This window comes from Nyctereutes procyonoides, unplaced genomic scaffold, assembly GCF_905146905.1.
Source record: "Nyctereutes procyonoides isolate TBG_1078 unplaced genomic scaffold, NYPRO_anot_genome, whole genome shotgun sequence".
Taxonomy (NCBI): domain Eukaryota; kingdom Metazoa; phylum Chordata; class Mammalia; order Carnivora; family Canidae; genus Nyctereutes; species Nyctereutes procyonoides.
Genome location: NW_026575042.1, coordinates 11674703 through 11695597, shown reverse-complemented (window position 1 = coordinate 11695597; position 20895 = coordinate 11674703). Strand labels below are relative to the sequence as shown.

Below are 20895 nucleotides of genomic sequence, written 5' to 3'. Positions count from 1 at the left end.
AGGATTTTGGAAGTGGGCAATCTCACATTCACTTTATAGAGAAATGTACACACCGCCAATACATGTTTAGGGAAGTCCCAACATACCCACTTGGAGGTCTGTCCCAGTTTTAAGTGTGCACAAGTACAACGGCAACCTACTTAACCTGAATCTATTGCATATAAGTAGAAAAATATTCTAAATACAAAAGAAACGAGATAATAAGAGGGTAACTATGACAAAAGAGCATCACAAGCCTGTTCTCTCACTAGATGCTAAGATACATCTAGAGCAATAATTCTCATCTAGGGATGGTTTTGCCCCAAACAGGACATTTGATAAACAGATGGAGACTTTTTGGGTTGTCACAACTGTGGGGAAACAGGGAGTGCTAATAGCATTGAATGGGTGGGGCCAGGGATCAACAATTCCCAGCACCCAATGAGGGGACTGAGTGAGGTTCACTGAACTCAATTTTCCAAAGTCCCTGCGTCATGGTGGCAGAGCCAGGGTCCCATGCCCAAGGCCAGGTTCTTTTCGTAAGCTCACATGGCCTGCTGCCCAAAGTCTACAGGTCTGTCAACAAGCAAGGACATCAGTGCTCCAGCTGGGAACCCACACTAAGTGAGAAGCATCAATGGTGGGCAGCAAAAGTTGTAGGTGGCTGTCCAAGGCCTGCCAGAACACACATGACACTGCTGCTGCTGGAGTTTCTCAACCCACCTCTGGAGACCTCCATTCATGATACATAATGAGCCCCCTGTTTGTGTGTCCTCTGGACACACAGGCACATTCCTGGCTAAAATACTAAGACTAAAGTCTTAACAAGGCACTGTGACATCCAGCTCAGGACTCACATGCTCTTATGAGGATGATGACAAATCCCCAGGTACGGTGTGGCCACGTCACCTCTACTTTTGAAAGGGGAGGAGAGGGAAAGTTGACAGATGCTGGAAAGTCAGGAAGTGCTGAAGGCGTTCACCCTTCTGAAGGGGGCTGAGGTGTTTACAGTACACTGGGATAGAACTCAGGGAGGCTGGAGGTCCAAGGCTGGAAAGCAGGCCCGTGGACCTTGGTCCTCCATCTGTTTAGCAGACTGCCCCTATCTCTCCCCCTACCCCAGGCATGGCCTAGAGAGAGAAACAAGGATACAGAGGGTTTGCTGTTTGGAATTCAAGATGCTGCAGAAGTTCGTGGGGTTATTTGCCTTCCCTGAATATGCAGAGCCCAAAGGAATTTCATGAGATTACAATGGAAAGATTATGCTGAGAGATACATTGGACTTGTATTTTTACCACCCCCCTGGCCAGCCCCATCCCACCTCAGGCATCCCTTACTCGGGTAGAAAACAGCCAACCTTTACTGAGCACTTGCTAGGTGCTGGGCACCCCTCTTAAGAGGCCTACATTTATTAACTCAATCATCATGATAACCCTGTTGTCCTCATTTTACAGATGAGGTGAGTGAACACAGGGAGGTCATGTAACTTGCCAGAGGTTGCACAGCTAGCAGGTGGCTAACTGGGATTCAGATCCCTGCTGGCTCCAGTGTTCATCTTCCTAATCATATACACTATCTCTGTGCCTGCAGTGAGGAGGTCTCCCCTGTGTGTGTCTCAGACACCAGGTCAATAACACATCTGACTGGCTTTTTCAATCCTCATACAGGTGTCTTCCATCCTGCAAAAGTGAGTATCGGCGAAAGCCGCTACAACCCCATTATTTGAGTTACATCAGGCTGTGAGGCTCACAGACCATTTCCATTCCCAACTGGTTCTAAGGCCCCAGGAGGGTTTCCTGAGTCCAGGACCCAGGCAAAAGGGCTCACACCTCACTCCTTTCCCCTGCCGCTGCCTGGAACGCCATAGGAATCCTACTGATCTCCTGGCTGCCTGAGGTTCTGCCTTTAATACAAGATGGAGCACAGATTAAAATTTAAATATGAACACCATCTTCTTCAGAGCTTTAGCTGCCTCTTTTCTATCCTCCTCTCCCTGGCCTGGCTTCCTTTATTTGTCAAGCACAAAGCAGAAGAATCACTGCACTATTAGCCACCTCCCATTACCACCCCCTCGCTCCCTCCCTCCCTCCCACCCTGGAGAGGAGGTGGCTGGGGTCAGGGAAAGAGAGGAGCCTCCATGTTCCTAGTTGGCACCAAGATAAAGCTCTGTGAAACAAGGGCATGGACAGCAGAGAAAGCAATTATGGTCACCATGCCTTTCCCTGTTTGTTTTCCTTCCATAGGCCACTGTTCTAAAAGTTGTTGTATCATCAAAAGGAGAAAACCAAATTCATGTATGTCAGAGGAGTACCGGGGTTAAAGTTTAGAACTACCCTGCTGGACAAATGTCTAGCTTAACTGAGAAGTGTATGTTTTCCTCTAATTACATATTAACTTGTTTACTGGAAAACAACCATCTTGATTTTAATTAATCACAAAGAAAGAGCAAAATATAGGGGGGGAAATACTGTCTGACTCATCTTTTTCATGCTGCTCTCTCTCCTCTAGTCTGAAAAGGTTTGTTTTCTTCGCTTGCTTAAAAACCCTAAGGTAAGATGAAGAGACAAGAGTGCTACCCTTCTTAAACACCTAGCCCAGCTATTTTGGCTGACACCAATAAGCAGATAGCAAGATGAATTAAATAGGTAAGGGAGCCACAGATGGAAGACCCAGATTGGCTATCTACTGTGATCCCAGCCAACATTCTCCAGGGACCTCACCTCAGGTACATTTACCTGAGCCACTGAAGACCAAGGGAATCCTATCAGTTTCTGAATGGGCCAGTGGAAAAGGATGATGTAAGAACATGGCCCCAGCACAATGCTGGTTTGGGTTCTCAACACTGGTAAGGCCATCCTTCAGACCTGAGCTGCTGAAACAGGGGCAAGTGTGGGGAACCTAAGCTTTAATTAGTACTCATTAGGTGCTAGGCATAATCACATTTACTCCTCACTACAATTTTGTGTGGCAGATATAAGCCTTATTTCACAAATAAGTTACCCTTTTGAGCCTTCTTTCCCTTATCTACTGCCATAGTTAGAGCTACATTGAACCCCATGTCAGGCAGACTTCTGTGTCAGCAGTCCATCTTGTCAAATTAAACAAAGTAATCAAAATATAATTGTGGAGGTAAGGAAGAAAAAATACTCATTGTATTTTAAATAGCTGAGAAGTCAGAGAACTACAAAATGAAGGAGAGGGATCTCTATCATGAGATGTATTACAGTCCATAGTGATATGACATGACTTCTTAATAATGGTGGTGATTTAGCTTCCTGATGAGCAGGGTACTACAGATGAAACTGACCTAGCATATCTAATGGGATTTCCTCTTATTCTATGAACACAAAAAATACTGCTAAGTCACAAGATTAAGAGAAAAAAAAAGATGAATTGGTTGAAATAAATTTTTAAAAATCTCTTCCTGCAATATGCTTGGAAAATAAATCCAAAGACATATTCTTAGATGATCTAACAAAACACAAAGTCAAATACAGAAATCAGACGAAATAGAGATGATAAATTCCAATGAGCTTTAAGAGACAAAGGAGAAAAAAAGAAAAGAAAGGCAGAAAGTAAAATTGCAGAAATGGAAGATTTTATTGAACGAAAAACAGACATAATTATGGATCAGGAAACAATCACCAAGCTCACAACTGAATAAACAATTAAAAAAAGAAAGAGCCATTCCTTTTCTGAAATCTAATAAGGGCCTAAATTATACAATCAAAAAATAATCATGAAGAAAGAACATCAGTTCACCCTCTTCCTTCTTCTGGAGACTACGGAACCCAGCAAATCTTGGGTCTTTAACAAGCATACCCTCATTTTACATTGCACATTCACAACAAGGATAATACTGCCCCCATGAGGGTCGAAAACAGGTTCTTATGGGGTGAAAAAAATAAAAAAAATCCCACTCTTTTTAGGCAGAGAGCAAAGATACAGTACATCAATACTATATTTGTGGTATTAAATTGCAGGAGGAGTAGCTAAGAATATGTGTGTAAGCCTAACATGGGAAATGCAGCCTTACAGAAATTTCTATTTGGCTTTGCATCAGAAATGTAACAGAATCCTAATACGGGAGCACCTGGGTGGCTCAATGGTTGAGCATCTGCCTTTGGCTCAGGTTGTAATCCTGGGGTCCTGGGACTGAGTCCCATATAGGGCTCCCCAGAGGGAGCCTGCTTCTCCCTCTGCCTATGTCTCTACGTCTCTGTGTCTTTCATAAATAAAATTTTTTTAATCCTTAAAATACCTTCTAAAACTCACATGGGTTTCCAAACTAAAGGAGTCAAAAATGAGAAATACAAACGCCTGGTGGCTCTTAACAGGGTAAGTGGGTAAGTAAAGGGAAGACATTTTATAATGCCTGGAAGAAAAAGAAAAGAAAAAAAGGTGAATTCTTCCAGGAGTTTAATCATCTGGGGTGTCCCTGGTACTACCAAAAAGTAGACTACCCCTGGGAAAGGCAAGTTTAAGGAGGTACAGAACTCACTGGCCTCCATGGCCATCCCTGCTCCAGACTGTGGAAGCCTCACTCAGAACGCATGGCACTGGAAGAAAGGCACGCCCTCTTTACTTGAAGATGGAAGCAAAACCCATCAGCCCACAAACTGCAGATCACTCTCCCGCGGTCCCTGAATAAACAACTTCCAGCCTTTGCTCTGCACTCCTCCCTGACACCAACGTTTCTGAGAGGTGACAGCAATGATTTTCTGCACTTCTCAGACCCCAGGCACGACCTAATTAACTTTTTAATATGTTATCAGTTCCTCTTCCTCTCAAAATGCTTTCCTTCTAAGGTCCTAAATGCAAAAGAAAGAGGACTAGGAAACTCTTGGGAACATGCTCATTCCTTTTCTTTGGCCTGGTGGGCTGAGGTCACTCCCTGCCTGCCTGCACGCTCCCACGCTCCCCCCCTTTCCCCGCCCCCACAGGGGATGGAGGCCCAAGCTGGGCACCGTCAGAGGAACTCAAACCAGCATCGCGGGAGGCTATCTCTGAAGAAAAAGGAGTAGGCATTACAGAGGCTGCCCGCTTGCTGGTGGTGGATCAGGGCCCACAGGCGGTCGCCGAGGAGGGTGGAGAGGGGCTGAGGCCCCCGGTGATCACCTTCCAGAGGCTTCACGATCTGGAGTTTCTCAGGCAGGTAGGAGCGGCTGCTGAAGGACATGCCCGAGAAGCCGGTGAACTCAGAGAAGCGCGAGTGGGTGCCGAGGGACATGATGCTCTCCGTGGGTGTGAGCGAGCCGCTGAGCAGCTCGCCCTTCTCCGCCAGCTCCCTGAGCTTCCGCTCCTGCTCCTCCTCGAAGAACCTGCGCTCCGAGAGGTAGTTCTCCCGGCGGAGGGACAGCCGCCGCAGGGCCGTCTCCAGGTCATGGGAGCCCGGGGTGCCCGGCGTGCCCGGCTTCTTGCTCCGCTCGTCGCTCCTGCAAGGAGGGAGATGGGGCTGAGCGCGGTGCCCCCAGCAGCAGGCACATGCAAGGTACACAGTCCGAGGAAGGCCTAGCTGCTAGGTGGCCAGGGGTGGACACGTCTGGGGGCCGCAGGACTGTTGCCAGGGAAGCCAACAGGGCAAGCCACTGAAATTTAGGCAAAAATGGGCAAGGGCATGCCTGCCTAGAATAACTTGTTCTTGCTGTTGGGTGTTTTGCTGGGAACTAGGAGAGCACTAAGGTGTAATGAAAATTTGCACCCACAATGCAAAAAAATTCCGTTCCCAGGAGCATGTTCCTTGTGAGCCCTGAGGATGGATGCCTGGTTGGCACAGTGGTCGAGCATCTTCCTTTGGCTCAGGTCACAAGCCCCGGGTAATGGGATCGAGTCCAGCATAGGGCTCTCTGCATGTAACCTGCTTCTCTCTCTGCCTATGTCTCTGCCTCTCTGTGTCTCTCTCATGAATAAAAAAAAAATAAAAAAAATAAAAAGACGGCGGCTTGTCGGCTTCTTCAGGCTACAGTCCTAGTCACCAGAGAGGTTACTGGTTCGACAGGCATTTCTCTTTCCTCTGGAATTAAAAGAGCTGTTCTGATCAAGCAGTTTCCCCTCTGACCCAACTGGTCAGAGCACCGATTTCACTGTCACAGAAGGGTGTACAACACAGCTGCCTATATGTGTGTGCGTTTGTGGGGGGATGTGTCTGCAGGGCTTCAGGACAAAGAGGGACTGCCCACTGCCCACTCCAGGGGCAGGAGGTGTGTCTGGCACCTGCAGGGAGCCTACCTTCAAGCAAGCTAGATTCTGGTCACAAGACAGAGCCTGAGTCCTCCTCAGCCTTTCAAACACCCAAGCTACAAAGGGGTCCCTGAAACAAACATCCATTCTGTAGCCCAACAGTGAAGATTAACAGAAAAAATACTCATTTATCCTCCCCTTCAGCATTTGATGGAAAAGCAGACTTCCTGTTGTACATCCTTCCACTGGTGAAAATATGCCCTTGATTCTGATCAAGGGCTGGCAACTCAGAGGGCTGGCAAAACAGATTAAGAGAACTGAAAGGTCTATGCTTTTCAGGCAATTCTGTATCAGCCTCCCTCTTCTGATAGCTGAACCCATAGCTGATCCATACCACCTGTCTCCAAAACACAAAGAGTAAAAACTCCCAATTGGCTCACCCCAGGTCAGCTGCCTCTGCTTCCAGGATGATGCTGTTGGTTTTGTTGTCCAGGACGATGTTGCCAACGTCACTGCCATAGAAGCTGGACCGGGGGGTGCTGACGCAGCTGGACAGGAGGGAGTTCATGGCTGAGGACTGGTTGGAGCCAGGGATGTTCATGGGGGACGGGGTCAGAGACCTCTGCTTGACGACTTGGTTGATGTTTCTCACAGTCTCAAAGACTCGCTTTTGGTGACTGGTGGGGGGAAAAGGGGGTATGCACAATATCCATGAATAAAAAAATGCAGGAATGACTGTGGAGTTCAATCCTCCAAAAACTACCATCAGAGGAGCCAAAAGGCAGCTGACCCACGCTGGGCCCCCAAGCAACCTGCCACCCTGTGCCTTCCACATGTTTTTTAAGACTATTGGCTGGAAGGCAAGAGACTCAATGCCCACTGAATTCAGAGCTCTAATTTGTGGTTGTGTCCTAAAGGTGATACTAGCAAGATGATCAATGCTTTTTGCTCCCTTAGGCTTGACCCACAAATAAAAATACTTAGGCAGGGCTTTTTGTCTCCCAGCTATTTTTCCTCTTTTATGATGATCACTTAGAATACAAAGTCCAAGAGGGCAGTGTTCACTGTTCAGCACATAACAGAGATCCATAAATATCTGTAGAATGAGTATTTGCTGACTATTCACATATATATATGTATGTATGTATATATATATGTACATACATAAAAGCAAGACAAGTCTTAAACTTCTATAATGAGATGATAAATACCACATGAATCTTTTTTTAGAAATTGCTAGTTCTAAGAGTGGCACCTCCCTTTGATGCTCATTTGTTCCCTTTTTTTGGGGGGGGGAGAGCAGAGGGAGGGAGAGAGAGAGAGAGAGAGAGAGAGAGAGAGAGAAAACAAACACAAGTGGGAGAGGAACAGAGGGAGAGAGAGAGAGAGAATCCCAAGCAGACTCCATGCCCAATGCAGAGCCCAACATGGGGCTCGATCTCACAATCCTGAGATCACGACCTGAGATGAAATCATGAGTCAGATGCTTAACCAACTAAGCCACGCAGATGCCCCTCCTCATTTGCTCCTTTTTAAGGAGACAAAGGTAGGCACATTGCTATAATGGCCCCTTCCTTCTGGGATACATAGAGCTTCACCTCTGGTCACCCCCAGGATCCCATTTCAGTTCTGGCTGTGGGCTTTGGGTACAGAAAATACACAATGAAATCAGATCCACAGGTTCCTTAGAAACACCTCGGGGGAGGCCTAGTGCAAAGTCCCACATTAGGAAGAGAGTTGGTAGAGGCCAATATTCGTAAATGTATCTAGACAAGAAGCAGAGGCCTTGTGCACACCCCTCAGAGCCCCCCTGTATCTCCTACTGCATCCTATTTTTGTTTTTCAAACAGACATTAAACATTTTTAAAGTACTGTTTTTCACCAAAAGGAAAGATAAAAATGATGTTAATAATAAAATGTTAATAATAATAAAAGATGTTAATAATACATCTTTAAAATCCAGTAAGGGGAACTAGAGGATATTACTGGCTGTGTTCTATCTCTCTTAATCTGGACCCAAGTATGTGGAAGCACCACAGTGATCCCTGCTGGTGTCTGAAGCCCACATGTTGCTAGTTTTGATGACCACGGGGCATGAAGCAGTCTCTGGGAAGTTTAGAACCAGGCCATACGTGATATCTGGAGACTCAGGCTCTTCCAGCTGCAGTTCTTTGCGCATCGTTCCCTCAATCTCTGCTGCCAAGGAGTCCTGAGAAAAGCCAGAAAACACACTGGGTGAACAGCAATTCAAGTCTCTAACAGAGGCTCACGGCTGACTAGCCATAGGAATGTCAACTGAGGTTCTCAGAAGCCTGCAAACTACCCATGACACCAGGCTGACAACATTCGTCACTGTTGGAACCCCTGCCACGCAATCCCCATGGCAGATTCTGAATGGAGCCATCCCTAGTGGGCACTGAGAGTAAAGCCCCTATACTCCCAGGCAGCTAAGGGTCTGAGAGCAACGTCATGTCCCTTGGCCTTACCATAGAGCTGTGACTCTACCCATAAGGAGAGGCGGGGACTTTATGGAGGAGGAGACCTCTGTTGTGAGCACTATCATCCAAGCCTCTGTCCTCGTGCCCCGCAGTCCCCTGCAAGAAAAGCTCCTCTTCCCACTGACCCATTGCCTACCCACCTTTAGTAGCCAGCCCACACCTCTACAAATCCACTACTCTTACTACTATCAGTAGTTCCCACTATTAATCCTCCATTCCTCCCCCAAGAAAGACACCAAACACATGAAGTCCCCACACAGTTAGCTCACTTAAATCTTTCTCCAGCTAGGTCGTGGATTTTGTGGGTTAGGGGAAGGCCCAAGCTGAGACTCACCAATTTTGGCTGCCTGATGGGTGCCCCGCTCCCTCAATGACCCACCACTCCTCACCTCTCCTTGAGGTAGAGCCTAACAAGCAATCCCACACACAGACACAGGTCAATGCCAGCAGGAAGACCAGATGTGTGCAGAAAAGCACCTGTTGGGGCCTCAGAGGAGGACGCTACTCAGGACAGCCTGAGGGAAGGGCTAACTCTGTGCTAATTAAAGAGACCTCCTGTGATGATAGGAATGCTCTTTCTGCACTGTCCTGCTGTGGGAGCCATAGGCCCCAAGCAAGCACTTGAAACATGGCCAGTGTGACTGAGAACCTGAATTAACCTGAACTAATTTTAACGGACTTAAATTTACATAGCCACCCATGGCCAACAGCTTCCCAGCAGCCAGACCAAGGGAACTCCAGAGCATCCCCCTCCATGGCCCAACGGTCAAAGAACAATGCTCCAGTCTGAAAGCTGGAACCAGGTGGGGACACATGACAGGAGCAGGCAAGAAGCTGAGTCCAGGAAGGTTTTGTGGGCTTCTTTTCAACTCCTATTTCTAAATATGCAGTTTTATTTTATGAATTTTACCCAGAGACTGCCATTCAACATCACCCATGTTGTAAGAGGGTTCCTTGGGTGAGCTCTTCTGAAGCTGGTTTAACTTTTCTTCATACCCTAATTCACCATATAGTTTACATTCGGAATTCTGCATGAGGAAACGTAGGAGAGATGACATACCAAACTACTAACTTCAAGGCTATGCTGGGAGAAAGTTGCAGGCTGGCTCCATGACTTTTTTTTGGCCCTGAGCATCCTAGGAGTCTGGGAAAGCCATGGGCCTCTTCTCAGAATAGTATTTTTAACTGAATAAAATAATTAGGACCGAAAGGAAGCCAGATAGACTGAACTAGTCACTAGACTAATAACAACAATCATGATGGAGTAACACACAGGGTCTGGCTTCAGGCCTGGTAATTACTGCCACCTTGAAGAGAAGCTTAGCACAAATGGGATTTTGAGATATCTTACAACTGAAAACGTGCCATGAAAGCAGCTGTGATTTTAGATGGTGACAAAGTCACAGGGGTGCTAATAATGCTGTGGCTTGTGGCCCACCTTCATATGAGAAGGAAACACTGTAACATTGTGTATGAGGGATTAAAATAAAAGGTGTGACTTCCCTTAAATTCATGGGTCCCCTGAACCCTGTCTGAGGATCCCAGATTAGGAACTCTTGCCATCGGCAAGAGAGCTGGGAATGTACTCCTCGGGCAGAAACTGTTACTCACGGTTTGATTCAGCAATTACAAAGGCTGGGAGCAGGAGCAGCAGATTTGGGCGTTCTGCTCCACAAACATGGGCACAGCACCACTCAGGGTGCCTTAAATACCTTTAATACATAGTGTACTTTAAAAATAGCCATCTTCAAAATCTGAACCATGCCAACAGCTACAGAAAAAGGCAAGCAAAAGCTTCATCTCAGCAAATACGAAAGCTGAGAATCTGCAGAAGAAACCCAAATGTAGATTTTCAGTTTGGCTTTTCTGTGTCATGGTTTTGTTTTAAACAGGTCTGTCCCTGAGAGTGGGGAATGCAGTGGAGTGAATCCTAAGTGCACGGGAAATAAGATGCCCCAAGGAGGCCACCACACCAAGATGGGAAGCCAGGAAGTAGGTAAACTGAGGCAGAAAGCATACATCGCTACATAGGCCAGTCTGTGAGCTGCATGTCATGGGCTCCAGATCGAGGAATCAGGGGCACAGAATGTTCTTTGCTGCCTTTGCTGGGATTTCTGAACATACTGGATCACCAATCTGTTCCTTGGAAGGCTATGTTAATGTATCTTTCGTTTTGGTTTCACTAGGTTTCAATCAAGTTGAGAGAGAGAGATTGTTCTAGCCTGATTTTGATATATAAAAGGAAAGGAGATCATGATTTAGAAAAAGTGAACCAGAAAACAAGGGTCAGGGTGGAAGGGGCAGGGCAGTGTCAGCAACAGGGGTGGGGAGAAGGATGAGAGGAAAGAGCCCTACAGCAAGACCAAAGTCCAAAGGAACAGAGTTTTAGAAATTGGAGCCACCATCCACTCATATCTCATTTGGGAATGCTTCTCTCAAAAGTTCTTGTCTCCTCAAGGAGGATTTGGTGTTTCAAGAAACCACAGAAACAGAGGCTCAATATAAAAGTTCTTGGTCTTATGTTCTTCCGTCTGTCCACCCATCCAAATCTCGTACCTACTGAGTAGGTATAATTCTGTGACACAACAAGCACCGAGTAGATAGAGTATTACAGAGAGGGAAGGACGAAAGTAGCAAATAAGACATGGTCCCCGCCTTCAGGGAGCTTCTGTTGGATAGGAGAAGATGCAACGAGGAAGCTCAGCAAATGCCAGGGGGAAAAGACCAGCAGAGCAGGCCTGCCCTGTGCTGCGAACCTCCAGCAGGGAGAGCTCACCTGGAAGATCCCCTTCTCAACCATGTTTCCTTAAGGCCCAAGCATGCAATACATCAGGCCAGAGCTAAGAAATAAGAGTGCAGGGAAATCATTTTGTAGAAATAGAAACACCACTCTTTGTGGAGAGAGAGATTTTTTCAGATCACAGATATTGAAAGCCCCCAAGAAGATGATTACTAAGACTAGAAAGAACCAGCAGAACTGTATGGGCAATTTAAGAATTCTAGAATGCACTGTGAAGCCAAAATAGCTCGTAGTCTCATAAGGTCAGAAAAATAATAATGTATGAATAACATCCTCCAAGTATCTGAGGTTCCTACTAAGTTTACCAATTAAGGATACGAGGAGAAAAAAAAATGGACTGAGTCAGAGGGATGGCAGAGGAGGCATCGATCTACCTCATGTAGTCACAGAGCCACCAGCTGGGCATACAAGCCCCTGACTCAGATCTAGATCTAAGGCGCAGAATGAGAAGCCACCCACAAAGACTCCCCTCCAGACCCCACCTCCCTATCAGGCCCCATGGGCTGGAAGCGGGGGCACAGGGCACGAAGCAAGTGGGCACTCACCATGGGGAACAGGCCCAGCGAGTGGTAGCGCCGGGATGTGGTATTGGGCATGGTCTTGTTGCGGAGGTTCTTGAGCTCCTCCTGCGCCTCGTGAAGCATCTCCATGCACTCTGCATACTTGTCCTCCAGCTCACGCAGCTGCGGAACACCAGAAAGGCACACAGGGTCAGGGGCCGGTCAGGAGCCCTGTGCCTCCAGGTTGACACCGAAGAATACTCGAGGCTCAGTGCTTATAGCCTCAGAAACCTCCCAAATTCTAACAATGGGCAACTGAGGAAATAGGCTTCCAGTTACGGAATGTGTAAATCATGGGGATGAAAGACCAATGGTACAGTGACAGTAGTATGCTGACAGATGTGGCTGCACTGTGGTGAGCACAGCATAGCGTATAGAGACGTCAAATCACTACTTATACACCTAAAACTAATGTAACACTGTGTGCCAATGATACTCAAAGAAAAAAATAATTAAAAAAAAAAAAGCAACTTGATGTGAATGGGAGAGCAAAGTGTCACACCCTCATCTCCAGCCACATCTCTGCGTGGGCTCCTTCCTACGGTGAACCCTGGCCATTTCACTTACTGGACATTTAGCAGGAGGCGGGCTGTGCAGGGCCCGGCCTCCCAGGAATTTACGAGTAAGAATGACTTTTGATTCAGAATTAAAAACAGCTAGTGAGGTGGACATGACCCTGAGAGCGGCGCCCAGCAGAGGGAGGCTGATGGCCCGAACTGGGAAGGGCCTGGTGAAAGTGGGATGAGAGGAGCCACTCACCTCGGCCGTGAGCTGCCGCTGGGCATCCTTAGCAGCCCCCAGGTGCTGGACCAGCTCTTCATTTTCCACCGCGCACTGCAACATGGCAAAGGCCACTCAGCTTCTCTTTTAAGATACTTAGAGACATCTCACTGCTTTCCTCTCACTACTGATCTGTTCCGATCCTACCACACCTCCATGATGAGACTTTTAGGCCAGAGTAAAATTTTGCCTTTTATGTAATTTTGAAGGCAGCCTTTCCTACATCTGTGTCCATTCTGTATCCCCGCCCTATGCCCGCCTCCAATAGGCACGGCCCCGCCCCAGGCACACTTCACCTCATGCTTCTAGCAAAGGCCTGACATGGGAACCTAAATTCTGTTTTGTTGTTGTTTTCCTGCTGCTCCATCTTAAATCTAAAGGGGAAATTATTCTGCAGCAGAACACACTAGGTACACTGTGTAAAAACAAATCCTAGACCAGAAAATTCATGAGTTAAACTTCAGAACTCTGTAGCTCAGCACCTTTCTTAACGAATTCTATTAATGTGCAGATTATTTTTAGGAGATCAGTGGTTATATGATCCCTCTCCAGTTCAGGGCAATGAGCTCTATTCTATTGATTTTGCTAATAAGCCTTTTCTCCAAAGGGGCAGGACAAACTCCTAAACTATGAAACCAAAGGGCACAGTCTTCAGGGGCAAATGCCAACTGCATCAACCCAAGAAACAGAAGCCTTACAGCTTTTGCCTTCTTCTGCAAGTCAACTATCTGCGACAGCAGGTGTGTGATCTCCTCTTGCTGGCGGGCAGCATCTTCGGTCTTCTTAGCCAGCTCCTCTGAGATACTGGCAATCTGCACATTGGCATCCCCTTTAACCAAGAAATGACAAGAGGAAGTTAGACCCAAAGAGAATGGTTTCTTTGTGATTTGCACAAGAAAAAGTATCTTTTTTACCAGGCAGGGGGAGGAGTGGAGAGCGGAGAGTGAAGAAGGAACAGCCTCCGTTTTCCTGTATGGGCTCTGTCAAGAGAAAGAGCAGGCCCCCAGGTGTGGCTCCCAGGCCCAGTGTGGGGAGCCCAACCCCACGGAAGAAGGCCACTTCTCTTAGAGGAAGTCAGGTAAGTTTTGGGCGTCAGTTGGGAGATACCACACCACACAAAGGTGCCCCAATCCGCACAGTCATGCATGAGCAGATCCACATCATTAACAGGAATCCCTGCTGCGCCCTGTTCTAGAAGGAACTGCTACCTGCACAGTATAATTCCCTTGGGTGTTTTCAACCCATATTCAGGGTCATAACTCATTTTACTAGATTGGAACACAGGGTGTGTTTCATTTATTAAGTGCCTTGCTGAAACTCAAAATAGTGTCTGCCCTTTTGTCTTAACTTGTAAACTGATGATGGAGAAGGTGGGAAAGGTACTTGTCTGCAAAGCGGAGAACTCTGGCCTCAACCTTCACATGTCAGTTACGAGAAACCATAATTGATTAGTTTTTGCACAGGGACATGAGAACTCTATAACTGGGCTTAACTTGGGCGTCACATAACTCCGGTATTCCAGTAGAAAGCCGAAATCAAAATTAACTGTCCATCTCGGTGAGAAATTAGGACAACACACATGGCTGACAACCTAGCACCCAATTTCTCACGAGTCAGAGTGAGGGCTGCCACGCAAGGTCAGGAGAAAACTCTAGTTTTCAGAAAAAGTGCTACGGAGTCCAAGCCACCAGGGAGACTGCACTGCATACAAATCTGTTCACAAGATGGCAGAAAGTAAAAAGAGGCGGTGAGGGTGGAGCAAGAGGACCAGGACATACTCAGCTCCTTCACGCAGTCGTTGACCAGCTGCTGTTCCTTCTCTTCGTAGGTAATGGTCTCCGTCTTCAGCTGGCAGGCCTGTGGACAAGGCTCAGGTCAGAGGCCCCACATTCACACCTGAACGGGTAGGGTGGGCAAGGCTTGGGGCCTGGGGCAAGGATAAACTGGAGTCCAGGAAGCTGCCTTCCGTCCTCCCCCTCCCCTACCCGCCATCCATTACACCCTCAAATACAGGAAGCTCATCAGAATGCCCTGCTCAGGTAAGGAATCACCAATCCTCAAAGCCAAAGAGCTGAAAAATGTGTACCACCAGAGGGCGCCACACAAGGGGATACGCGTTCTGCAAGTGCCACCCTCGTGTCTACTGGTGTCTGTCCCAGCTCATAGACATGGACCTTTGTGACCCCAGCGGGTCTAAGACTCAGCTCTTCCAACCACAGGCATTCTAAGGATGACCACAGGAATAGCTAACACTTATCATGTACCTGCTTTATGCAAGGCACTACCGTCCTAGGAGGTCTGAGTCAGAGTTAGGTCTACTGTATTCACTTAGCAAAGACAAGGTACAAGACAAAAGCATTAAAATCCAGAATCCCAAGAGCTATCTCAGGACTCTGGATAGCCAGCTGACAAGGTTGGAAAATAGAGATCCAAAGAAGAAAATATCCGAGGGACACCTGGGTGGCTCAGTGGTTGAGTGTCTGCCATTGGCTCAGGTTGTGATCCCAGGATTCTGGGATTGAGTCCAAAATCAGTCTCCCTCTGCCTATGTCTCTGCCTCTTTCTGTCTCTCATGAATGAATAAAATCTTTTTTAAAAAAAAAGGAAAGAAAAGAGTATCCAAGGCAGAGAAGGGGTATCTCTGAGCCCTCAGGCCCTGGCCCCGGGAGACACTACACTCCTGAAAACTGATGTGGAATCTGTTGCTGGAATCAGGTTCCTTCCACGTGCTTTAGGTGAACCCTCTGACAGGGGGACAAATTACTGCATATCTAGGACTAGTGCATTTACCTGAGGTAGACAGTGGAATGGAAAGCTCTGGCCAGGACTCTTGACTTGGCCACTGGCTGGCAGAGAAAGCCTGGACAACCCTCTTGGTGGCTCTGGGTTTGTGCTGCCCACTAGTCAATGAGGACTAGAAGAGGTAAGGTCTAAGAACATGACCCTTCCCTTGTGCACAGCCCTGATAAGCCCAGACATGAGGTTCTTTCCACCTTGGGGGCAAATTCAAGGTGGTCTGCCTTACTACAGGGGCTTGAGGGAGCCCTGGGCCAGCTCGGGTGGGTGGGCAGTCCAAACTTAAAGCATACCTCTGGCTGGAGAGCATCAACTCACTGACAAGACAAAAAGTACTAAACTTGCATGCGTCGGTGTTTCTAGGTAGGGGCAGCGGGTGAAGGGAAGTAACATGGGGGTCAGAGTCCCAGAGCCTTGCAAATCCCAGCTTTGTCATTCCCTAACTTGTGCCATGCTGGCAAATCAAACACCTAGCAGCCTGGGTCCTGGCTTCCTCACTATAAATGACAAGCAAAGTAACGGACTTCCAGCCTTGCTGCAAAATTTGAAAAAACAAACAAACCGAACACAGGCAGGGGTGCCTGGGTGGCTCAGTCAGTTAAGCATCTGCCTTTGGCTCAGGTTGTGATCACGGAGTCCTGGGATCAAGACCCAAGTCAGGCTCCCTGGCCAGTGGGGAGTCTGCTTCTCCCTCCCCTCACTCATATTCTCTGTCTTTCAAATGAATAAATCTTAAAAAAATAAACACAGGTAAGCATCTGGCACAGTGACTAGCCAGTCAGAAATACTCAAAAGCATGAGTTGCCAAGTTGTCTCAACTATCTTTTTAAGTTAATTGTCTAAGAATTATGTCTCCAAGTCGTCACGTACTATCCCTTAGAACAGATCTGACCGGCAGCAACCTGCTTCCATGTCATTTCCATGGAGAGACCCCACCCACAGAGCCCTGCTGTGAGCAGGAGGACGGGGAGGGCCTGGCCACAGTTGCCTACTCACACAGAGGATCCCTGAGTCCTCAGCCCCACCCATCCCCCACTGACAGGGAGCATCTGTGCTCCCCAGAAGCCACTGCCCAGCACATGAGTGAGGCTATGAGCACCACACAGGTGGCTCCCCCACAGTCACCCTCAGGAATGACGCTGCAGGCACAGCCCCTGCTGCCAGATAAGGCAAAGGGGCCCACCACCCTCCAGAGGGTACAAAGGCAGGGAGCGCACTTCACCTCCGACCGGAGTACCACGTTCTCCTCTTCAAGGTCCTTGAGCTTCTTCTGAAGAGAATCCAGATGAAAGTAATTCTGCACTGAGGACGATGACTCATTCCTCTTCAGTCTGGGGGAGAGAGTACAATCTCGTTCTAGGGAGAGACATTAGCTCCCTGCCTCCAGCAAACCCAGGGAAGCACAAAGGGCCTTTGCCCTTTGGAGGGACCATGAAACCCGCAGGTGCAAAAGGGGCCCCCAGGAGAGCAGGGGCAGCACACAGCCTCACCACCACTCAGGATCTGCAGTCGCCACATGGCCTCACAATTCAGCAGAAGCAACTACTTGAATACACACACTTCCAGAGGCCTAGAAATTTATTTAATATTTGCACTGCCATCCTATGTGCCCAGAACAGTTTTCAGTACTCTACAGGGATTAAGGCAATTAATGCTCATAATCCTGTGAACAAAGGACTAGCAGTAGTCCCATTTTACAAATAAGCAAACAAGCACAGAGTGGTTAAGTAATGTAGTCAAGAGAACACAGCTAGGAAACCGCAGAGCAACAGTCTGAACTCAGGCCACTGGGCTCTCGAGTTCATGCTCCTAAAGTGAGGCTCCACTGACTCTCAGAGAAGTCCCCCACACCTTCTGTCCAAGGGTCCACCATGGCACCTCTGGCTCCAGAACCCAATATGACCCTCTCACTGCAGGGCCCACCCTGTGCCCAGTGACCAGGCCGGAGCAACCGAAATTGATGAACAACCCTGTCCTCCCATGTCCTGCTACAACAGTACAATTAATTTGAGGCCTGTGGACTTGCTGGGTCTGGGGAAGGCTGGGAGCAGTGGACCTACTGCTGGTGATGTAGCCCTGCCTAGGTAACTCCAAGGACATGGATGACAGCCAGCTGCCTGTGTCCTGGCCCCAGTGACATGGCCCTCTGGAGACTTACGGGGTGGAGCACACGGACTCAGGCTCGCTCTCCTCTGCGGCGCTGGTATAGAACTGGAGCAGCTCATCCTTCATGGACAGCTCGTGCCGGAGCTGAGATACCTGTACAGACACAGCAAGGGGCCCCTCCATCATGCTCAAACATGTGCTGCTGGGTGACAATGTTTGTTGAATTCCTCACCAAAAGTAAAGCCATGTAATTGATTTTTGTGCTTTTCAAGGATAAGAGGCTACATTTGATCACATTTAAGAAAAACACAGTCAACTATGTTTTGATTGCCTAAATTTATGGTTTTTACTTGGGTTCAGAGAGGAGGTGAGAGGAGACTAGAAGGCTCTAGAATGATGTTGGGTGGGGAGGAGGGCAAGACAATATAGCATATGGGCTTTGCAAGTAGCCAGATGACCAGCTGGGCAAATGGCCAGAGAAAAAGATCCTGTTATCAAATGAAAGAAGAGGCCATTGACTTCTGCTGAAACCAAATGCCACCCTGGACCGGGCCCCTGGCAATGCCAGCTCTGGGTGGGCAGCTACAAGCAGCTCATCCACCCTTGCTGGCACACTCGGCACACTCACAGCCTCACCCTGTGACTGCTACACCCTCACAGGGCTCTGAGCCAAGCCTGGCCAGACTCTGCTCTGTACTCAGTGATCACAAGATAGCAATTTCAGACATAGGGAGAAAGGACACAGTCATCAGGAAGTGGCCAGACTGATACTGCTAGGTCAGTTTTTGCAAAATGCCTTATTTATGCTTAACATCTTAAGCAAACAAACCTATGCCATAAAATTTTTCACTTCCCTTTCACCACTCACAACTGATGAACAAAGAACTAGTGCTGTGAGCGAGAATTACAATTTAATTCTTTGCCTCTAATTTGATTTGGGGTCTATGGTTTATTCCAGCTTTCCTACACAACACAGTATTTATGACTTCCACAGAGAAGAAAATTTTATCTGCACAAAAGCTTTAGTTTCAACATCTAGACTGACAGTTTAATGATGTGTGTCATTATGGGCTCAAGGGGAACATATTACAGTTTCTAATTTCAAAGCTTTTCCAAGAAAAAAGAGGCATTTCCACTTCCAAAGATTTGGGTGCTGTTTGTAGGAGGTGAGGAAGCCCCACACAAGGGCACTAATGTAGAGGAAAAGCATGTGACAGACAACGGGTGACCGTTTACTGGTTCCCAGGTGGCATGTTTCTCTGCTCAGAAAACTAGGTTGACCTGGCGCACTCTAATGCCTGAGAGAAGGGAAAGTCAGGTCATGATGCTGGGGACAAGGGAAACAGGGGTTGACTTCTCCAAAACTCAACCATATTCTATTGTATCATCTTTCAAAGGAAGCCCAGGATTAAAACTTTTCTTATACATTGGCAACCCTGTTTCATCAATATTAAAACCATTATTAAACCCAGACACGATGGCTGGGAACAGCTTTAAGGGGGAAAGTTTGAATATATCTAAGAGACAAGAGTAAGGGTATCCCCTCCCACTTAGAAAGTTTCTGGTAGAAAATAAGGGAGAAAAAACCAGGAGAAGAAGAAAGTCAAGTGAAGATCCTCACAGCTAAAATTTGCAGTTACAAGAATAGGATGATGGGAAAAAAGTTACAAAGGAGGGCCTGGCTCTAACTGCTAAGCCTTGTATCGCGACCCCTCCATCTCTGCAGAGCCTTCCTCATCCTGCCCATAACCACAACCTTCCAGAAAGTCAGTGTTGCTCCTCTGAAACCTCAGCCCCTTAAGATAAGACCTAAGCATTCAGACCCCACCCCCTGATCACCGGTGCCCTTCAGCCAAGATCTGTATCATGAAAATAACAGGTCTCCTGTAGGACAACGGTAGCCTATTTTTTTGTTTTGTTTTACAAACATAAAATTATATTGGAATGAAGAATGTGCAGCCGCTGCCCTACTCTGCAGCACAGGCTGGCCTCCTCCTGACAGGGCCCCCCTCTGGCCTGCCTGTGCCCACCTGCCCCAGGAACACCTGCTCACTGCCATCTTAGCCTGCGTGTGCTCCTTCCACATGCTCAGTCTCTCCCAGTCTCTGTGAGGCTCTGGACTCTGGGGGGATGGGGACTGGGGCTGGTCCAGGCCTGGTAGGACTGGACACTCATGGCCTCATGAGCAGGTGAAGGCTGTTCCTACCCCAGCTGGTGCTGTCTACACTGCTGGAAAGAGGGTCATGGACAGAAGAAGCAGCCGTCCCGGAAGAGCAGCTCTGGCGGCTGAGCCCAAGCCCACCCGGCTGTGGCCACTGCCACCAGCTCCTCACCTCCTCCCTGATGTGTTCCACTTGCTCCTCCAGCAGCTCGTTCCTCTCAGTTAGGGTCTTGTTCTTCTTCAACAACGACTGGCCAATCCGAGCAGCCAGTTCTAAATCCCGCTCTTTCTATGAAAGGCAAAAGGGAGAATAGACATTCAAAACACCTGTGTTTCCTGAAGGAGCCAAGAGTGCTCAGTGTCAACTGAGGAAAACAGGGCATTTAGAAATAACAAAGGTATTAACAATTCACCATCCATGCACCCACCTTTGATACCTGTTCAGAGAAGGGGAACGCTCTGCCCACGTAATGTAGAGCTACGCAGACCTCAGGCAATGGGAGGCAACCTTTAAATCCAATGAAAACAAGTCTCTGTTCCTATGGGAGAAACATGCTTTCCAAAGCATTTCTCTGTAGTTGCTTTTGGCATCTGTGAAATCACTTGATAATCTGTCCACCTGAGCACTGGGCTATTGTATTGCCAGGGCCTGGCACGTGGAAATACTCAGTTAACTGCTTGCCGGTTGAATGAGCGAGCACAGAAATTTCACAATGCTTTTGCAATAGAGCCAAGAGCTGACGCAGGGAGGCAGGCTTCTTAGAACATATGAAGCAGGAATTTACTGAGCTCCCTATATTTACTTCATATGAAACAAAAACATAAAGTTACTCTGAAATACAAGAGCATGTTTCTTTTACTCAATGGAGGCTATTTGGGTTTATTTTTATCATTATTATTTTAAGATTTATTTGGTAGAAAAAGAGCATCAGTGGGAGGATCCAAGGGAGAGAGAGAGAGAATCTGAAGCAGACACCCACTGAGCATGGAGCCCAACAGGGGGCTCGATTCTAATGACCTGAGCCGAAACCAAGA

The 20895-nt window shown here is 47.7% G+C and overlaps 1 protein-coding gene across 8 annotated transcripts in view; it reads right to left on the bottom strand.

Annotated features, from left to right (window-relative positions):
• Positions 1-20895, bottom strand: part of TRAK1 (trafficking kinesin protein 1) — a 120559-nt gene that overhangs the window by 17412 nt on the left and 82252 nt on the right. For all 8 annotated transcript variants that reach the window (XM_055321772.1, XM_055321766.1, XM_055321767.1 and 5 more), the window contains 10 exons: positions 20033-20149; positions 17752-17852; positions 16816-16924; positions 14576-14654; positions 13496-13626; positions 12777-12851; positions 12003-12140; positions 8292-8368; positions 6600-6836; positions 5098-5414 (listed from right to left, as the gene is read on the bottom strand). In XM_055321772.1, the coding sequence (XP_055177747.1) occupies positions 5098-5414; positions 6600-6836; positions 8292-8368; positions 12003-12140; positions 12777-12851; positions 13496-13626; positions 14576-14654; positions 16816-16924; positions 17752-17852; positions 20033-20149 (1381 nt within the window). The remainder of the gene's footprint in view (positions 1-5097; positions 5415-6599; positions 6837-8291; positions 8369-12002; positions 12141-12776; positions 12852-13495; positions 13627-14575; positions 14655-16815; positions 16925-17751; positions 17853-20032; positions 20150-20895) is intronic.